This window comes from Suncus etruscus, chromosome 6 (genome assembly GCF_024139225.1).
Source record: "Suncus etruscus isolate mSunEtr1 chromosome 6, mSunEtr1.pri.cur, whole genome shotgun sequence".
Lineage (NCBI taxonomy): Eukaryota > Metazoa > Chordata > Mammalia > Eulipotyphla > Soricidae > Suncus > Suncus etruscus.
In genome coordinates, this window is record NC_064853.1 from 72,715,095 (window position 1) to 72,735,291 (window position 20,197).

At 40.8% G+C, this 20,197-nt stretch overlaps 2 protein-coding genes across 3 annotated transcripts in view; both read left to right on the forward strand.

Moving 5' to 3' along the window:
* SNX5 (sorting nexin 5) overlaps positions 1 to 20,197 on the forward strand; it is a 1,173,556-nt gene that overhangs the window by 781,737 nt on the left and 371,622 nt on the right. The window lies entirely within an intron of this gene.
* The window catches only part of DZANK1 (double zinc ribbon and ankyrin repeat domains 1), a 79,917-nt gene that overhangs the window by 20,473 nt on the left and 39,247 nt on the right, over positions 1 to 20,197 (forward strand). The window contains exons 4-7 of the mRNA XM_049774379.1: positions 1,241 to 1,331; positions 3,583 to 3,707; positions 12,947 to 13,032; positions 16,599 to 16,716. Coding sequence (XP_049630336.1) covers positions 1,241 to 1,331; positions 3,583 to 3,707; positions 12,947 to 13,032; positions 16,599 to 16,716 — 420 coding nt within the window. The remainder of the gene's footprint in view (positions 1 to 1,240; positions 1,332 to 3,582; positions 3,708 to 12,946; positions 13,033 to 16,598; positions 16,717 to 20,197) is intronic.

Below are 20,197 nucleotides of genomic sequence, written 5' to 3' on the forward strand. Positions count from 1 at the left end.
AGAGATTGCTATTGTAGGGAAATCTTTACCTCCACATAACTCAAATTTCACCTCTTTGGAGAATGAATTAAACCAATCTAAAAAAAAAGTTTCAGATTGCAGATCCTGGGTTGTATATATCAATGAGGTACATCCAAGATCCAGGGCATAGACTAATCCATAGTTAGGCAACCAACCATAGAGCTTTGACCCAAAGGATCTTGTGGGGAGACTTTCCTTTCAAGTCCCTTTAACCAAAAATAGCTAGAGATTAGGTAATATCCGCTGGTACCCAAAGAATGGCAGTAGGCTAATAGTGTGTGCTCCAATGTGTTTAGGACAGGAATCAACATTGGACAGTCACCATCAGTAGAGAGGCTAAGCATATGTGTGTTATCATGTGCACAATCTTGAATTAAGCATAAGAAAATGAATCTATAAAGGAGAAATTACAGATGAATTTTTATTACTTTTAGTTTGGCACCACTCTCAACAATGCTCACTTGCTACTCCTGATTCTGTGCTTGAGGGTCAGCCCCAGTAGTGCTCCGGATGGAGTCCAGGCCTCTTCATCAAAGCATGTGCTCAGCCCTTTGAACTCTATCTCTGGTCCCAGTGGAGTTTTTTTGTTTTGTTTTGTTTTGTGTATGTGTGTGTGTGTGTGTGTTTGTTTTGTTTTTTGGGCCACACCCGATGACACTCAGGGATTACTCCTGGCTATGCACTCAGAAATTGTTCCTGACTCGGGGGAACCATATGGGGTTCTGGGGGATTGAACTGCAGCCCATCCTAGGCTCGTGCATGCAAGGCAGATGCCTTACTGCTTGCACCACTGCTCCGGCTGCCAGTGGAGTTTTTAAAACTGGGCGGATGGATAGTTTATATGTTCTATCTTGGTCCAGCTCACCCTTTTCTTGTCTCCCAGATATGATGGCCTTGTGATTATTACTTAGACGTTCTATGTACTTGTGTTACCACTTTCCTTCAACAGAGCTTTCCAGCCAAATGTGCTGCCAAACCATGTATTTCCAGAGTCCGTGAAACAGAGGTTACTGAGTAAATGCATTCAAAGATGAAGTACACATTATGACATCACTTCTACCATCTTATTTTTTTTACTTTTTGTTTATTTTTGTGCTGGGGTTCAAATCCAGGGCCTCATAGAGGTGAAACATGACCCAATTCTCCACCATGTCGCTTAATTTTTGCACCTTAATTGAACAATAATCAAGTGCTTGACACACAATCTCTTCATTTCTAGGAACTGAAAAATGGATTTGTTGGATCAAAACTAAGGAAGAAATATAAACATGTTGAAAATAAACTGGGTTGGAATGTTAGAAAGTTTTCAGGTATGACACGATAGGATAACTACCAGTTTAGTATTTGAAACTGCTTGTTTTCTTGTCTGCAAAAATGGCTTAGAATAAGATGGGAACAAGAGGTAAGCTACAATTTGATTTTTAGTGCTATCCTGGCAGGTAGCTGAAGACCAAGGGAGATAAACAAGCAGTCTAACAAAAAAGCATATTGACTCATTGCTAGGGAGGAGAACATACAGCAGAGAAATCACAGAGTATCTCACAGACCAGGGGAAACATGGAGTTAGTGTTTCAGAAAGAGTGGACTTTGGGTCAAATTCAGTGGAAGTGGACTTTTTACAGCAAGTGGGGCTAAATGTGCATTGGTCCTTGTCCAGTATAGTGAAGGAGACTAGAACTTTGTTACCTTGGAAATTGCAAAGATAAACAGAATCTGCTGCTTAGATACCCTTCAATGAAAATGAACCCCAGGGTTGGAAATTGAAAATGCTTCTCAAAGTCAAAGTGACTTAGGGCCTCCAGGTGAGGGTGAAATGCTTCATTCTGATTGATAACATTACAAAGAACAAAATTTCTGAAAATCTCTGGTTTTAGAGAGCAAGAATTCCCAATAAGAAATAATTCATTTAGAGGCCGGAGAGATAGCACAGTGGTAGGGCATTTGCCTTCGATGCAGAAGGATGGACGTTCAAATCCCGGCATCCCATATGGTCCCCCGAGCCTGCCAGGAGCTATTTCTGAGTGTAAAGCCAGGAATAACCCCTGAGCGCGGCCGGGTGTGACCAAAAAACCAAGGAAAAACAAAAGAATCATTTATGTTTCTGTTTTGTTTTGGGTTGGTTTTTGTTTTTGTTTTTGGGTCACACCCAGCAGCGCTCGGGGGTTACTCCTGACTCTATGCTCAGAAATTGCTCTGGCAGGCTCAGGGGACGATATGGAATGCTGAGATTCGAACCACCGACCTTTTGCATGCAAGGCAAATGCCTTACTTCCATGCTATCTCTCCGGCCCCAGAAAGAATCGTTTAAAGAGGGGGGAATCTTTGTAATGTTACAATAAGTCCCTGTTGAAAATACTGTTCTTGGCTCTCTTGGCAATTGGATTTATCTATTTTAATGTATTATTTGTTTTGGGGCCACACCTAGCAATGCTCAGGGGTTACTCCTGGATCTGTGCTCAAATATCATTCCTGGCAGGCTCAGAGGACCATGGGATGCCGGGGATCTAACTGGGTCAAAAGTGTGCAAGGCATATGCCCTATCCATTGTACTATCACTCCTCAATTTTTATTTTCCCAATTTAATGTAAAATGTGAGTAGGGCATATTTCATGCCTCTTTTCCCCCAACTTTTCCCCACAACTCTTCATCTCTTATAGTCTGAGCTCATCTCTTTCTCTCTCTCCCTCTTTCTCTCTCTTTCTCCCTCTCTCTCTCTCTCTCTCTCCCTCTCCCTCTCTCTCCCTCTCTCCCCTTTGCTTTATTTAAAGAAATGCAACACATAGTTGATGTAGTTGATCATAATACATTTGTTTCCAGGTAAGTGAAAGAAAAGTTATTTTAAAAATAGAGAAAAATGGTAGAGAAGAAAGTTTTTTTTAAAGTAGGGACTGGAGAAATAGCACAGCAGTAGGGCATTTGCCTTGCACAAGGACGACCCTGGACAGACCCAGGTTCAGTTCTCGGCATCCCATATGGTCCCTCAACCTGCCAGGAGTGATTTCTGTTCACAGAGCCTGGAGCAACCCATGAGTGCTGCTGGATGTGGCCCTAAAACAAACAAACCAAAAAAAAAAAAAAAAAAGAAGAAAGTAAAAAGAAAATGTACAGTAGCAAGCACATTTATAAAAAATTATATGTCTAATGAAGTCATTGATACAGTGGCAGAAGATTTAATAAGCTCTTGTTGTTAGCTATACATTCTGTTAAATTGGTGTGTTCCTATAGTGAGCATCAAAAAAATGAAGTTATCTAGGATTTCAAAATACTGTTGCTGATACTGCAGCTGTGTACTCAGCTTCCAGGCCTCCTGGAAGAAGAAAGATGGGAGGATGTGTGTGCCTGCACTCACTCCAAAAATCTCTGGTGATGTCAGCCCAAATACCTCTTTTCTTGATAGTATTTCATTGAAGTGGGGCTTCTTTATATAATTGCTACTTGTAGAGAAAGTGTATTGACAGTGGTCGATCCTTTATGACAAAATTTCCAATTATGAAGATGTCAATGCATGATTACATATATATTTATGGATGTTTACAGAGGTTGTTTTTGATGTAATTGTAGACCTCAGGGTAGGAGAAAAAACTGACCCGAAAGCTTTGAAAGATCTTCGATTCTCTAAGAGCCCACTGGAAAATTCCATTTACCATGAAGAATCAGGTCCTAATCTACCCACCTACCAGTCCCAGGTAACTTCTCAAGAAAATATTTGGGTTACTAAATTCCTTTCATATATTTAATACTTTTTTTTTATTTTTGGGGCCACACCCATTTGATGCTCAGGGGTTACTCCTGGCTAAGCGCTCAGAAATTGCCCCTGGCTTGGGGGGACCATATGGGACGCCAGGGGATCGAACCGCGGTCCATCCTATGCTAGCTAGCGCTTGCAAGGCAGACACCTTACCTCTAGCGCCACCTCGCCAGCCCCATATTTAATACTTTCATTGGGGTCAGAACAATAGCGGGGCGGGTAGGATATTTGACTTGCATGCAGCTGACCTGGGTTTGATCCCCTGCATTCCATATGTCCCTGATCCCACCAAGACTGATTCCTGAGTGCAGGGCCAGGAGTAAATCCTGAGCATCCCTAGGTGTGGTCCAAAAACAAAAAATTAAGAAAAGAAAATTGAATAAGATCTGTAGATAGTAAGCTAACTCTTAACTTTGAAGTTTTGGTTATTGTGCTGTTGCATAAAAGGGAATCATTGGTCTTATGAAAGGAACATTAGGGGGCCGAGTGATAGCACAGTGGCAAGGTATTTGCTCTGCACACAGCCAACCCAGGATGGACCCAGGTTTGATTCCTGGCATCCCATATGGTCCCCGGAGCCTGCTAGGAGCAATTTCTGAGCGCAGAGCTAGGAGTAACCCCTGGGTACCACTGGGTATGTCCCCCACAAAAAAAAAAAATAAGGTACTTCGAAAAAGAATATGGGAGGAATTACTTTCCCCAACTTTAAACTTTACTACAAAGCAATAGTTATCAAAACAGCATGGTATTGGAATAAGGACAGGACCTCAGATCAGTGGAATAGGCTTGAATACTCAGAAAATGTTCCCCAGACATACAATCACCTAATTTTTGATAAAGGAGCAGGAAATCCTAAATGGAGCAGGGAAAGCCTCTTCAACAAGTGTTGTTGGCACAACTGGATAGCCACTTGCAAAAAATTGAACTTAGACCCCCAGCTAACATCATGTATGAATGTAAAATCCAAATGGATTAAAGACCTCGATATCAGACACAAAACCATAAGATATATAGAACAACACATAGGCAAAACACTCCAGGACATTGAGACTACAGGCATATTCAAGGAAGAAACTGCACTCTCCAAGCAAGTGAAAGCAGAGATTAACAGATGGGAATATATTAAGCTGAGAAGCTTCTGCACCTCAAAGGAAATAGTGCCCAGGATACAAGAGTCCCCCACTGAGTGGGAGAAACTATTCACCCAATACCCATCAGATAAGGGGCTAATCTCCGAAATATACAAGGCACTGACAGAAATTTACAAGGAAAAAACATCTAATCCCATTAAAAAATGGGGAGAAGAAATGAACAGACACTTTGACAAAGAAGAAATACAAATGGCCAAAAGACACATGAAAAAATGCTCCACATCACTAATCATCAGGGAGATGCAAATCAAAACAACGATGAGATACCACCTCACACCCCAGAGAATGGCACACATCACAAAGAATGAGAATAAACAGTGTTGGCGGGGATGTGGAGAGAAAGGAACTCTTATCCACTGCTGGTGGGAATGCCGTCTAGTTCAACTTTTATGGAAAGCGATATGGAGATTCCTCCAAAAACTGGAAATCAAGCTCTCATACGATCCAGCTATACCACTCCTAGGAATATACCCAGGAACACAAAAATACAATACAAAAACCCCTTCCTTACACCTATATACATTGCAGCACTATTTACCATAGCAAGACTCTGGAAACAACCAAGATGCCCTTCAACAGACGAATGGCTAAAGAAACTGTGGTACATATACACAATGGAATATTATGCAGCTGTCAGGATAGATGAAGTCATGAAATTTTCCTATACATGGACGTACACGGAATATATTATGCTGAGTGAAATAAGTCAGAGAGAGAAAAATGCAGAATGGTCTCACTCATCTATGGGTTTTAAGAAAAATGAAAGACATTCTTGCAATAATATTTTCAGACACAAAAGAGAAAAGAGCTGGAAGTTACAGCTCACCTCAGAAGCTCACCACAAAGAGTGATGAGTTTAGTTAGAGAAATAACTACATTTTGAACTGTCCTAATAATGAGAATGTTTGAGGGAAATGGAAAGCCTATCTAGAGTACAGGCGGGGGTTGGGTGGGGAGGAGGGAGATTTGGGACATTGGTGATGGGAATGTTGCACTGGTGATGGGTGGTGTTCTTTACATGACTGAAACCCAAACACAATCATGTATGTAATCAAGGTGTTTAAATAAAATATATTTTTAAAAAATAAGGTACATTGAAATGTTGAAAAAACGGACATCCAGACTACACCTTCCTCAGTGTGAATCAGAGCTGGCGAAATCAATATACAAGGGGCAAAATGTTACCAATGACTAAAGCTATGTGAATACAAGTTATTTTTGCTGTCCATGAAACGTAACATTGATATCATGTTTATCTTGAAATTATATGAAAACAAGGTATTACAGAAATAAATTAGTAAAATGAGGGCATTGTTACTTGCCTCAGCAGGTCATTCTGAAATGGCTATAAAATTCCCGACACATTTGACTATCAGACACTGTAAGAGTCAGCCTCTTCTCCCCATGTTTCTTCTTTCCATACTAGTCCCCAGACACTTGGCACTTAGACCACACCAAACTCACTGATTTTCAGCAGAAGACATGCACTGACTATCCTGCCATTGTACCTGTTCAAGTGGGTTTCCTCCATCTGAAATTCCATTGTTCTTTCCTCCACTTGAAATACTTTTCTCTTTTTTTTTTTTTTTTTTTTTTTGGGTCACACCCAGCAGTGCTCAGGGGTTACTCCTGGCTCTATGCTCAGAAATCGCTCCTGGCAGGCTCAGGGGACCATATGGGATGCCAGGATTTGAATCTGCATGAAAGGCAAACACCTTACCTCCATGCTGTCTCTCTGGCCCCAGAAATACTTTTCTCTTTTTTTTTTAATGTAATTTTAATTTTAATTTTTTTTTTTGGATTTTGGGCCACACCCAGTGACGCTCAGGGGTTACTCCTGGCTATGTGCTCAGGAACCGCTCCTGACTGGGGGAACCATATGGGATGCTGGGGATTGAACCCGGGTCTGTCCTATATCAGCCAAAGGCAAGGCAAATGCCCTACTGCTGTGCTATGGCTGCAGCCCCTGTTTTTTATTATTTGATTTATTTTGAATCACCATTAGATACATTTACAGAGTTGTTCATGATTTAGTTTGTTATACAATGCCCAATACCCATCCCTTCATCAGTGAACATTTCCTGCCACCAATGTCCCCAGCTTGCTTCCCCTTACCTCTCATAGAAGCAGACATTTTCTCTCTCTCTCTCTCTCTCTCTCTCTCTCTCTCTCTCTCTCTCTCTCTCTCACACACACACACACACACACACACACATTCTCAATTTTCCCCTTTCAAATACTTGGCTTGCAGAATGGTTACTGAAAGGGTATCATGCATATCACTTTTCCTCCTTTCAGCACTGAGTTCGTTTTTTAATATATAATTTTTATTTTGACCATATTGTTTTACATATCTTTCACAATAATATTTTAGGTACGTATCAGCACTGAGTTCTTAACCAAAGTGACCAGTTCCAACTGCCATTGCCATAGTGGTCCTTTCTCTGCCCTAACTGTTCTACTTTGCTCCTTGCAATAAACTTCCTACCATGTACCACTCCTCCTGGCCCTCAGCTCTACTGTCTTTGTGTATTATTATCATACTATTTTTTAATATTCCACAAATGAGTGCAATCATTCTATGTATATCTCTATCCATCTGACTCATTTTTTCAGCATAATACTCTCCATATTCATCCATGTATAAGCAAATTTTGAGACTTCATTTTCCCTAACAGCTGCATATATTCCATTGTTTAAATATATCACAGTTTCATCTGTTTTTAGCCACTTGGATAGTTTCCAGATTCTGGCAGTAGTGAATAATGCTGCAATGAAGATAGGAATACATATTCCTTTTCTGCATAGTTTTTGGATATCTAGGTTATATTCCTAGACGTGGTAATACTCTGGACCATATGAAAGCTCAATTTTTTTCTGGTTTTTGGGCCACACCCGGCAGTGCTCAGGGGTTACTCCTGGCTATCTGCTCAGAAATAGCTCCTGGCATGCACAGGGGACATATGAGATGCTGAGATTCGAACCAACCACTTTAGGTCCTGGATCGGCTGCTTGCAAGGCAAATGCTGCTGTGCTATCTCTCCGGCCCCGAAAGCTCAACTTTTAGTCTTTAGAAATATCCATATTGTTTTTCAAAAGGCTGGACCAGTCTACATTCCCATGAGCAGTGAATGAGAGTCTTTTTCTCCTCACATCTGTGCCAGCACTGCTTGTTCATGTTTTTCTTGATGTGTGCCAGTCTCTTGGTGTGAGGTAATAAGGTGATAGCTCATTGTAATTTTGATTTGCATCTTCCTGATAATTAAAAATATGGAGCATTTTTTCATATGCTATTTTTATGGCCATTTGTATTTCTTTTTTGAGGAACTATCTCTTCATCTCTTCTCCCCTTATTTTTGGATGGGGTTAGATTTTTTTTTTACTCTAGTAAAGTTTTACTAGTGCCTTATATATCTTAGAAACTAACCCCCCTAGATGGAGATTCAGTGAATAGCTTCTCCCATTCGGTGGGAAGTCTTAGTGTTCATGTCCTGGGTTTCCTTTGAGGTACAGAAGCTTCACCGTTTAATACAGTCTCATTTATTATTATTGCTTTCATTTGTTTTGTCAGTGGTGTTTTGTCCTTTAGCTTTAACATCATGGAGAGTTCTGCCTATGTTTTATGCCTTATGGTTTCAGATGTGATATCAAGTTCTTAATACACTTCTTTGGCTTTTTGGGCCACACCCAGTGGTGCTCAGGGGTTACTCCTGGCTCTGTGCATAGAAATCACTCCTGGGTGGGGCTGGAGCAATAGCACAGCACCTTGGGTGTTTGCTTTGCACATGGCCAAATCAATTCAATTCCTGACATCCCATATGGTCTTCTGAACCTGCCAGGAGTGATTTCTGAATGCAGAGCCAAGAGTGCCCCCTGAGCACCATTGGATATGGCCCCAAAACCAAGAAAGAAAGAAAGAAAGAAAGAAAGAAAGAAAGAAAGAAAGAAAGAAAGAAAGAAAGAAAGAAAGAAAGAAAGAAAGAGAGAGAGAGAGAGAGAGAGAGAGAGAGAGAAAGAAAGAAAGAAAGAAAGAGAAAGGAAAGGAAAGGAAAGGAAAGGAAAGGAAAGGAAAGGAAAGGAAGGAAGGAAGGAAGGAAGGAAGGAAGGAAGGGAGAGAGAGAGAAAGGAAGGAAGGAAGGAAAGAAAGAAAGAAAGAAGAAAGAGAGAGAAAGGAAGGAAGGAAGAAGGAAGGAAGGAAGGAAGGAAGGAAGGAAGGAAGGAAGGAAGGAAGGAAGGAAGGAAGGAAGGAAGGAAGGAAGGAAGGAAGGAAGGAAGGATGGAAGAAAGGACTCTAGGCTTTTCTTGGGTGCCAGCTCAGGTGGCCTGAAGTGGGTTCCAGGTGGACTCTTTTAGGGGTCCTCAGGCTTCCCCCCCAGAGTGGAGCAGGGGGAGGGGCTGGGCAGATACCTGATTTCTGGTTCCTTGATTCTGGAGGCCAACTCTTCTCAGGTATGGGGTTAGGGGACACCCCATGCAGGAGGCATTCTCCCTAGCTTGGGGGGGTGCTGGGAGGCTTGGCAGGCATCCAGCCGTTCCCCTATTTCTCCCCTTTCTCCAGGCGTTCCCTGGTTGCTCACCCAGGTGGACTCTATAGGGGTCCTCTTGCTTTCCCCCTTTCTCTCCCTACATTAAGGGGGGGACACATGGGGAGGAGGGCAGGCTGATGTAGTACTGTGTATGTCGGGACATGCACTGGTAATTGTTTTTCTTATTGGTCTTCATTTGAAGAACTGCACGGGGGTGCTAGCCATATATATTCAAACTAAAAATGAGAGGATGGACTCTCAGGCTGGGAAGAGACAAGTACTCTTTTCTTACTTGTTTACTCTCAGCGGCCTCTTGACCTCTCCCTTCTTTCATTTTGTAACTGTGTTTGCTACCATACTACATTTCTGATTAGTTCCCTCTCAAATGCATTTCCCTATATTGAATTGCGGGGAGTCATTTTGCAGAATCCAAAAAGCTAAATCACAGACCAAAGTGGTGTCCAGGATTCAGCACCCTCCTCCTATTTCTTTTTTTTCTTTTGTTTTGTTTTTGTTTTTGGGCCACACCCGGCATTGCTCAGAGGTTACTCCTGACTGTCTGCTCAGAAATAGTTCCTGGCAGGCACGGGGGACCATATGGGACACCGGGATTCGAACCAACCACCTTTGGTCCTGGATGGGCTGCTTGCAAGGCAAACCCGCTGAGCTATCTCTCCGGGTCCCTCCTGACTATTTCTAATGACATAAAATGGACATGCATATCTCCTTTGAACATTGTAGATGTATTCCCTCAACTGCTATAACTATTAGTGAATATCCCCTTAAACGATGATGATTGTGTCCACTGTCTTAAGTTAGATTGTTTATTTTCCCCACTTTTTCCCCCACTTTTTATCTTTTTTTTTTCCTCTTTGTGAACTGTTCAATAAGGAATTTTGGTGAAAGAGTCCCTCAGTTTAATGCAGGGCCCTCAATTTACCTGAGGGCCACAGGAGGCAAAGTCGGGGTGATCCTTGAGTGCAAAGTCAGTAGTAAGCCTTGAACATTGGGGTGTGTGACCTAAACAACTAAAACAAAACAAAACAAAAAAATATTCCTCTAGGGCAGGGCCACAAAATGTTGTATGGAGGGCCACAAACGGCCCACAGGCCGTGAGTTTGAGACTCCTGGTTTAATGCTTATGTTTGAACTAGGTCACAGGGATTGTTGGACTTGTTCTTGCGGCCCTCTTATGTGCTGATAACGCCAGGTGGCATTATTCCTTGTTTGCATGGGCACATTAAAATGGAAAATACTATACATACAAATAAGTTCTTATCTAATAGAGATAGGAACACACAAATCTTGTGGTGCAATGGGATCTTACACCCTGAACATTGACGTGATGACCTGGCACAGGCCTCAGAGATTTGGGCATTCTCCATTTACCCCTGAACCAGGGAAGCCATCTATGAAACATCCAAAGTTGTCTATGACATCACCTGGAAGCAATCCTCTACCAGGGAAGACCCTACTGCTGCTCTGATATCGATTTACTCAAAAGAGTCTTCCCTTAACACTGAGAAGATTTAAACAACGACGACGACCTGCGTACTGGACAGGGCTTTCTGCATTTCCCTTTAATTGTGAGTTGAAATTAGACGACACTCCGCACCACCCTGACTTCAATGTAGGATATACAGATTCCAGGATCTTCAATACAGAAACATGATACCAACAACAGAGACTGTGTGAAAAATAAAACTATATTGGCACTACAGTGACCTGGATTGGACATTTTGCCTGGAGCCTAGACTTGGTCTTATGTCAGGAAACTTTAGGGGTACGGTCTCCTTGTATTTAGGCCAAGGTTTTCCTTTCCATGTCCCCCATACTTTGGTGGGCTTATGCAAACGAGAATTTCCACTCTAACACTATTTTTACAGTGCTCCTTTGGCTCTAAACCTTTAAGTTTCACTAGTGGTTTCACTAGTAAAACCATCTGGAACTGCACTTTTTTTTTGTTTAGTTTCAATTTCCATTCTTGAATATGTCTGTTGGTGTTTTTTCCTATTTGTTCCATTAAGTCTTGAATGGCTGTGAGATTCTAAATCTGTTTATTTTCTCTGGATGATTCAATTTAGTTAATTAAATTGTGCATACTAATCTATTATGGTTATTATATCACTTGTACATTATCCCTTTTCATTTATGATCCAGTTTATTAAATCTTAATAAAGAACAAAAATAAATTAAAAATATATAAAAGAAAAGAAAAATAAAAGAGAAATTACTGTTGAAAGGCTTGGAGGAACATATTTGATGCCAGGGATCAAGCCCAGGTAGGCAGCATGCAAGGCAAATACCTCCCCGTTATGCTCTTGCCCCCCCTCCAAGATTTTATTTTAAATTTTATTTGAGTCACTGTGATTTATAGTCCTTTTTGTTTTGTTTTGCTTTGGGGCTACAGTCGGGGGTACTCAAGAGTTATTCTGGATTCTACATTTAGGAATCACTACTGGTGGACTTGGGTTGCCAGTGATTGAGTCTGGGTCAACCGAGTGCAAGGCAAGAGCCCTCCCTGCTGTATTCTTACTGTGGTCCGTCTACAGTACTATTTTTTGATGGTGGTTTATGCATACAACAGTCCAACAGCACATCCTCCATCAGTGTGTTCTTCCCTTCACCATTGTCTCAGGGTTTGCTCTCCATTCACTACCTTTTCCCCTGTCCTATTAAGCTCAGTTCTGTATAACTTAGGGTTTTTTTTGTGTTTTTTTTTTTTTTGTGGTGGTGGTGGTTTTGGTTTGGTTTTTGGGTGCAGTGCTCAGGGGTTACTCCTGGCTCTACGCTCAAAAATAGCTCCCGGAAGATTCAGGGGACCATATGGGATGCTGGGGTTCGAATCACCGTCATTCTGCATACAAGGCAAACGCCCTGCCTTCATGCTATCTCTCCGGCCCCATAACTTAGGTTTTTATTTTCTTTGGTATGATTTTATTTTTATCACATGCCTTGGTCTTAAGAGTTGACCCTTGCTGTGTGCTTAGGATTGACCCTTGGCAGTTCCTGTGGGATCTTATGTGGTTCTGTATGGAGATTAAGCTCCTTACCCCCTCTTTGCCAATCTTCAGTTTTCAATGCTTCATTCTGGTCTGTCTAATAGTAAATTCTTGTACCTGTAATCTCTTAATTTTTATGAAATATCTTTTGAATGTGAATATTACTTTAATGCTGGGACTAGGATAATAATTACTTAAGACTTTCTCTGCAGTGATTTATAAGAGGAATTCTGGGTATAATAAGACAAAATTTTATTTTATTTTTTAATTTGTTTAAATTTTATTTTGGGGAGCCACAGACTCTGTACTCAGAAATCACTCCTGGAAGGCTCAGGGGGCCATGTGGGATGCTGGGGATCAAACCTGGATCCATCCCAGGTCTGCTACATGCAAGGCAAATGCCCTGCCATTATGCTGTTGCTCCGGCCCCAAAATTTTAAAAAATTAATGGCACTTATAAAAACTTTCATCATAATTTATCTATATTCTTAATTTTAGTTTCCTAGTTTTGCACACATAACTGGCCAGAAGAGTTTGACAAGCACAGAAATTACAAGAATTCAGAGGGACACAGACTTTCTGAAGTAAGTGTCATGCATTCTTTCTTTCCTATTTCTTAATTCTGAGATACACTGTGGATAAAATCATAATCCTAAGTAACAGTAGTGTTTTCCCAACCCTGTTTTGTTGTTGTTATTGTTTTGATTTTTGGGTCACACTCGGCAGCGCTCAGGAGTTATTCCTGGCTCTGCACTCAGAAATCACTCCTGGCAAGCTCGGGGGACCGTATGGGATGCCAGAACTCGAAGCACCGTCCTGCGTGCATGGCAAACACCCTACCTCCATGCTATTTCTCTGGCCCCCAAGCCCTGTTTTTAATTAACATTTTGTACAATGTTTTAAGTTTTTTAAGGTTTTAAGCCACACTTGGTGGTATTCAGAATTTTCTCCTGGATCTAAGCTCAGGGATAACTCTTGGTGGTGTCAGGGGACCATATGGGATACAGGGCCAAAACCAGGTAGACTCATTATAAAGCAAGTACCCTAAACATTGTACTATAGCTTTAGCCCCTAATTTTTGTACATTTAAAGTATCATTGACATAAGCATATAAATGTATGTACCTAAGGTATATATGTATTAGATATGTATATAAAAAATGAAGTCTACTACTGTAGCAATACAAAACTTAGCATAAGCATAAGCAGTCAGAGAATAAGAGAAAGAGATAAGTAGAAACAAAGTTGCCTTTTATTTTTATGCAGCTCCTGAAATGGGGGGGGGGGGTATGAGCTAAAGAAAGAGAAAGAGATCACTGGCTAGAAAGCCTGTAGTTCCAGGGTTTGAGAGAAAGAGGGAACTCGGCACATCTGGTTGATGCTTTGTATTAAGCCTGGACCAGCCAGGAGGGCCTGAACCTCTGGCTTCCGCGGAAAGCAGTCTTCTCAGGTAATTTTACTGCCCACCCTCCAACTGCCAGGATTTACCTTTTTTTAAAAAAAAAATACTAGGCAGTGGTCCATTACAGGAAGGTGTGGTCCAATCCAATTGCCATTACATGGTGAGGGAGGGTGTCATCACCCCTTAAAGATATACTGACAGTAAACATTACAGGGGCCGGAGCAATAGCACAGCAGTAGGGCGTTTGCCTTGCATGTGACTGAGAGGCATCCCCTATGGTCTCCCGAGCCTGCCAGGACCAATTTCTGAGTTAGAGTCAGAGTAACCCCAGAGCGTCACCAGGTGTGGCTCAAAAACCAAACCAACCAACCAAACAACAACAACAAAAACATTAACCCTTCATCAGGGTGTCTGCTTCTCACCATTCATTGTTTTGAGGCCTCCTCCCACCAATCCTTCCCATTCCTCCTGCCCTTGGTAAACTCAGTTCTGTAGACCAGTTTTATGTTCTGTTTTCTTAACCATATGTTGTTCCCTACTAAGATTCTTTAGGTCCCACATCTAAATCAAGCAAAATATATTCCATGCCCAAATAAAATTAAATCTAAAATAAATATTAGATTATAAAAAGAAATTTACCAACATTTGGAAATTTAACAGAACAATAACAATTACTGTATGAATAAAAAAGAACAATAAATATAGGGGCCAGAGTGATAGCACAGTGGGTAGGGAATATGCCTTGCACACAGCTGACCCAGGTTTGAACCCTGGTATACCATATGGTTTCCCCAGAAAGATAATTAGACAGATAATTCTTTGTTCCTCTCTTGACTGACTTCATTCAGCATGATACTCTCCATTTCCCACTGACATAGTGAAAAATTGTATGAGTGTTTTTTCTTTTAGCCTAGTAGTATTCTGCAGATTAGATGTTGAATTTTTCCCAAAATCTATTCAAATGACAATATAGCTTTTCTAATATAAATGAATTGCAATGATTTGTTTTCAACTATTAAATTAGCCATTCATTTCTGAGGTAAATCTCACTTTAAGCTCATATATATGAAACCTCTTTATTAGTGTTTACATGGTTCTTTTTTATTCTCTTTCAATCTGTGTGTTTCTATTTAAAGTTTCTTTTAAGCAGCATATAGTTAGAAGTTAAAAACATTTTCTGTGTTTTTATTGGGATATTAAGAGTATTTGTATTATTTATTTTTGTATTTGAATTTAAGTCAGCCATCACAATTTTCTGTTTGTCTTATCCATCCTTTGTTGCCTTTTTATTTTTCTGCTTCCTTTGGATTTATTGATGGGTATGTTTTATGTTTTTGTTTTATTTTATATCCTTTGTTGGCTTGTTATCTGTAGCTTCATATTTAAAATATATTTTAAACTTATTACAGTGCATCTTCAAGTACTACTTCCTGCATAGCATAAGAATAGTATGAAAATATACTTCTAATAACAAATCTAGTAACAATGCCCTTTCTGTTACTGTGGTAATTCTTATTCTACAAATGTTCCTTATTTTTTGTTTTGTTTTGGGGCCATACTCAGTTATGCTCAGGGATTACTCCAGCTTAATCTGCACTTAGGAATTAAGTCCTGGCAGTGTTCAGAGAACCATATGGAATGGTGGTGATCAAACCTGGGTTGGCCATATGCAAGGCAAATGCCCTACCTGCTCTAGCCCATACTTACCCTCTTTTTATTAAATTTTATTAAAACACCATCATTTACAAAGTTATTCATAATCGAGTTTCAGAATAGTGTTCTAGCATCAATTCCACAAGTGGAACCTTCTATTTTGGTTAATAGAAGGTTCACCACTTACTTAAGTGGGTGAAGGCCTAATGGTTCAAGAAGTGGGGCTAGACATCGCTGGGGCAGAACCTCAGGACTAACCAGGTGAGTAAAGACAATGAATGGGCTTGACTGATAATAACCTTCCAGAGTATCAGAAAAGATCTATCACTCAGATTAGTTGGTGTGGCCTGGTAAGAAGTCACAAAAGTGTGATGTAGACATTTTCTGGAATCCTGGGGTTCACTCATATACATCAAATGCAACATGTTAGGAAAAGCCAGAGTCCTGTGCAAACTAGGCATCAAGGTTGCTAATAAATTTCCTTCTATTTGAGGTAAACCAGTAACTGGCAAAGTCACTGATGCTTCCAGATGTGAGTCCACTTTGCAGGAGAATAACTAGAGAAGTATCTTCCACCTTGAACTGGTTCCATAATGCTAAGAGTAGGCTGCTTTTTCTTCCCTTGTGGATTCTAAAAATTATGTCAGGGATGGTGAGAGGGAAACTGGGGACACTGGTGGCAGGAAATGTACACTGGTGAAGGTGTTGTACATTGTATGACTGTAACTCAATCATAAGCAACTTTATCTTTGTAAAAAAATAGTATAATGAACAACCTTGCAGCCAAGGTGTTTAAATAAAAAAAATTAAAAATTAGGTTTAAAAAATGCTTGAGAATTTTAGATTTTTGCCTTCTTAAAATAAACTCCTAACGGGGCTGGAGAGATAGCATGGAGGTAAGGCGTTTGCCTTTCATTCAGAAGGACGGTAGTTCGAATTCTGGCATCCCATATGGTCCCCTGTGCCTGCCAGGGGCGATTTCTGAGCATAGAGAGAGCTAGGAGTAACCCCTGAGCACTGCCAGGTGTGACCCAAAAAAAAGAAAAAAAGAGAAAAAAACTAACAATGTGCCCATTTGGATCCTATCTCTTTGTAGGTGTGCCTATTGCCTTGCTGTCCGCCCATCTGATCCATTTGCTCGATTCTGTCAAGAATGTGGTGCTCCTGTCCCACCCATATTTGGCTATCGTCTCCCACCCCCAGAAGGAGCACAGGTGAGCAGCAGAATACTTCAAGACTTCCTTCATTGGGGGCTTTGTTTTGGGGGAACACAATCCCCAGTTGTATTCTAGTTTTACTCCTGGTTCTGTACTCAGGGATCACTCCTGGCAGGCTCAGTAACCTTTGGGAGTACCAAGGATCAAATCCCAGTTGTGCAAGGCTAGCTCCCTGGCTGCTATATTTATCTCCCCAGTCCCCAGGAGAGATGATATGTATTTCATTCTCTGTGGTACCAACATATCCTGTTAGTATAGCAGTGCTTCTCAATTATTTTCTGTCATACCCCTAGGAAGAAGAAAACATTTTTCGCGTTCCCCCGTGCGACTGTAAATAGTATCTTTATTAAAAAAAACTTTAATCTGCAAAACAAAAATACATAAAATAATTTGAACTGATTTTTTAATCAAAGGTGATGTCTGGATTAATGGCTACAATGAGCACGTTTTGCAATGCATAGCTTTCGAAGGAGGGTTTGAAGCAGGACACAGCAACTCTCAGCTTCAGAGACATACAGAGACATAAACATGGGGCTTAGCTTGTTATAACAGTGTTTGCCAGGGTCAAACGCGCCTCCCTATACCGAGCCTTGTGCCTCCCTGGGGGGGGACTCCCACTATTTGAGAAGCATGGGTATACAGGAACCACAAACATTTATTTAAAAATTACTGGTAATCGCTTAATATTTAGATTCCTGCTTAAAAATGAAAATACTGGGGGCCAGAGTGTTAGCACAGCTGGTAGAGTGCCTCACATGTGTCCTGTGTTTAATTCCCAACATCCCATATGGTTCCCCAAGCCTGCCAGGAGTGATTTCTGAATGCAGAGCCAGGAGTATCCCTGAGTACAACCCGGTGTGGCCCAAAAACAAAAATAAAAACAAAAACAATTACATGGAAAAATCCATAAAATGCCCCTAATTTGACACTGCTAATTGTCGACTAATTTTTTCCCTTGTATCAACCACTGTGACTAATTAGGCAGCAGATTCGAATCTTCATGAATTTTTCAGGTTCGCCAGGGCAAATTTGCTCTTATCAGAAAAATGACTTGGGTACACATTATTGGTGGTATCTGACCTTATTCCCCTATTCAAGTAGAATTTAGTTGGGGACTATGGCCAAGGAACTCATCTTGTAAATTATCTCTCAGAAATGTTCTGCTTTTGGGGCTGGAGAGATAGCATGGAGGTAAGGCGCTTGCTTTTCAAGCAGAAGGTCATTGGTTGGAATCCCCGCATCCCATAGATCAAGTTGAATGGAACACAAACAAGAATCAAAAATGTATGAAGATAGAAATCAGAAAACTCCAAACTGACATAACAGGTCTGAAAAACTCAGTAGACAAATTGAAAACCCCAGTGGAAGGGCCGGAGAGATAGCATGGAGGTAAGGCATTTGCCTTTTTATGCAGGAGGTCATCGGTTCGAATCCTGGCATCCCATATGGTCCCCTGTGCCTGCCAGGAGCAATTTATGAGCCTGGAGTCAGGAATAACCCCTGAGCACTGCCAGGTGTGACCCAAAAACACACACACACACACACACACAAAACGACACACACACACACACATACACACACACACACACAAAAGTGGAAAGCCTCTCCAACAGGGTAGCAGCAGCTAAGTATAGAATCAGTGAACTGGAAGATGAGATGCATAACTCCATACAGCAGAAGAGATTGGAAAAAAGCCTTAAAGCAAATGATCAGACAATGGAAAAATTATTCAAAGAGTGTGAACAGATGAAAATAGAAGTCTTCATAAACTCAACAGAAACAACATAAGAATCACTGGAGTCCCAGAGACCCAGGAAGAAAATTCCCAGGAAGAATCAACAGTCAAGGATATCATTGCAGGAAACTCCCAGAGATAAGGAATGCCCAAAGATTGCCAGCTAGAAGAGACCCGAAGAAAAGCACCCCAAGACAGATTATAGTCACAATGACAAATCCCACAGATAGGGATAGAATACTGAAAGCAGCAAGATCAAAAAGGGAAATTAAATTCATAGGAGCATCCTTAAGTTTTACAGCAGACCTGTCACAAGAAACCCTTAAGGCCGGAAGGCAGTGGTGGGATATAATGACAAAACTCAAAGAAATGAATGCTTCCCCTAGAATACTGCACTCAGCTAGACACCCTTTAAGGTTTGAAGGAAGTATACATAGCTTCATGGTTAAACAAAACAACAGCTCAGAAACTTTAAAAGAAAAACTGAAAGTTCTCCTTTAAGACAAGACTAAAAGACACACCAAACTTCTACACAAAGATGCCACAAGGGGCCGGAGAGGTGGCGCTAGAGGTAAGGTGTCTGCCTTGCAAGTGCTAGCCAAGGAAGGACCGCAGTTCGATCCCCTGGCGTCCCATATGGTCCCCCCAAGCCAGGAACAATTTCTGAGCGCTTAGCCAGGAGTAACCCCTGAGCATCAAATGGGTGTGGCCCCCTCCCCCAAAAAGAAACAAAAAAAAAAGATGGCCCTAAATCTTATGACAATTATCTCTCTCATCATCAATGGACTTAATGCACCTGTTAAGAGACAGAGTGGCTAAATGAATCAAAAAGCTGAATCCAACTTTCTGCTGCCTACAAGAAACACACCTGAATAGGCAGAACTAACAGACTCAAAATCAAAGGCTGGAAGAAAATCATCCAAGTAGACAACACCATTAAAAAGCTGGAGTGGACATATTACTATCAGATGACACAAACTTTAGACTCAGAAAAGTTGTAAAGGACAAAGATAGACATTTCATACTAATTAAGGGATATGTGCAACAGGAAGAAATCACACTACTAAACATATACACACCCAATGAGAGACCAGCAAAATATTTAATAGAATTATTGACAAATTTGAAAGAAGATATCAATAATAACACAATAATTGTGGGAGACCTCAACAAGCCCTGTCAACACTTGATAGGTCAACCAGACTGAAACCCAACAAAAATATACTAGTCCTGAAAAGAGAAATGGAAGAAAAATAGCCTAGTAGATATATAGAGCACTACATCCCCAGAAACCTGGATACACATTCTTCTCCAATGTACATGGGTTATTCTCCATGATAGACTACATGCTGGCCCATAAAACATGCCTCTATTAAATCAAGAGGATAGAAATTGTGCAGACTACCTTTGTCGATCACAAGACTCTGAAATTAGATGTGAACTACAAAGGGACACAGAAGAAAAACTTTAACACTTGGAAATTAAACAGCCTACTACTGAACAACCAGTGGGTTAGAGATGAAATCAAAGAGGAAATCAAAAGATTCCTGGAAACAAATGACAATAAAGACACAAATTATCAAAAATCTATGGGACACAGCAAAAGCAGTACTGAGAGGAAAATTTATAGCTTTGTAAGCACATCAGGAGGAAGAAGGGGCCTACCTGAATAGCTTAATGACACAGCTTATAAAATTAGCAAATGATCAACAAAAGGAACCAAAAATAGGTAGACAGAAGGAA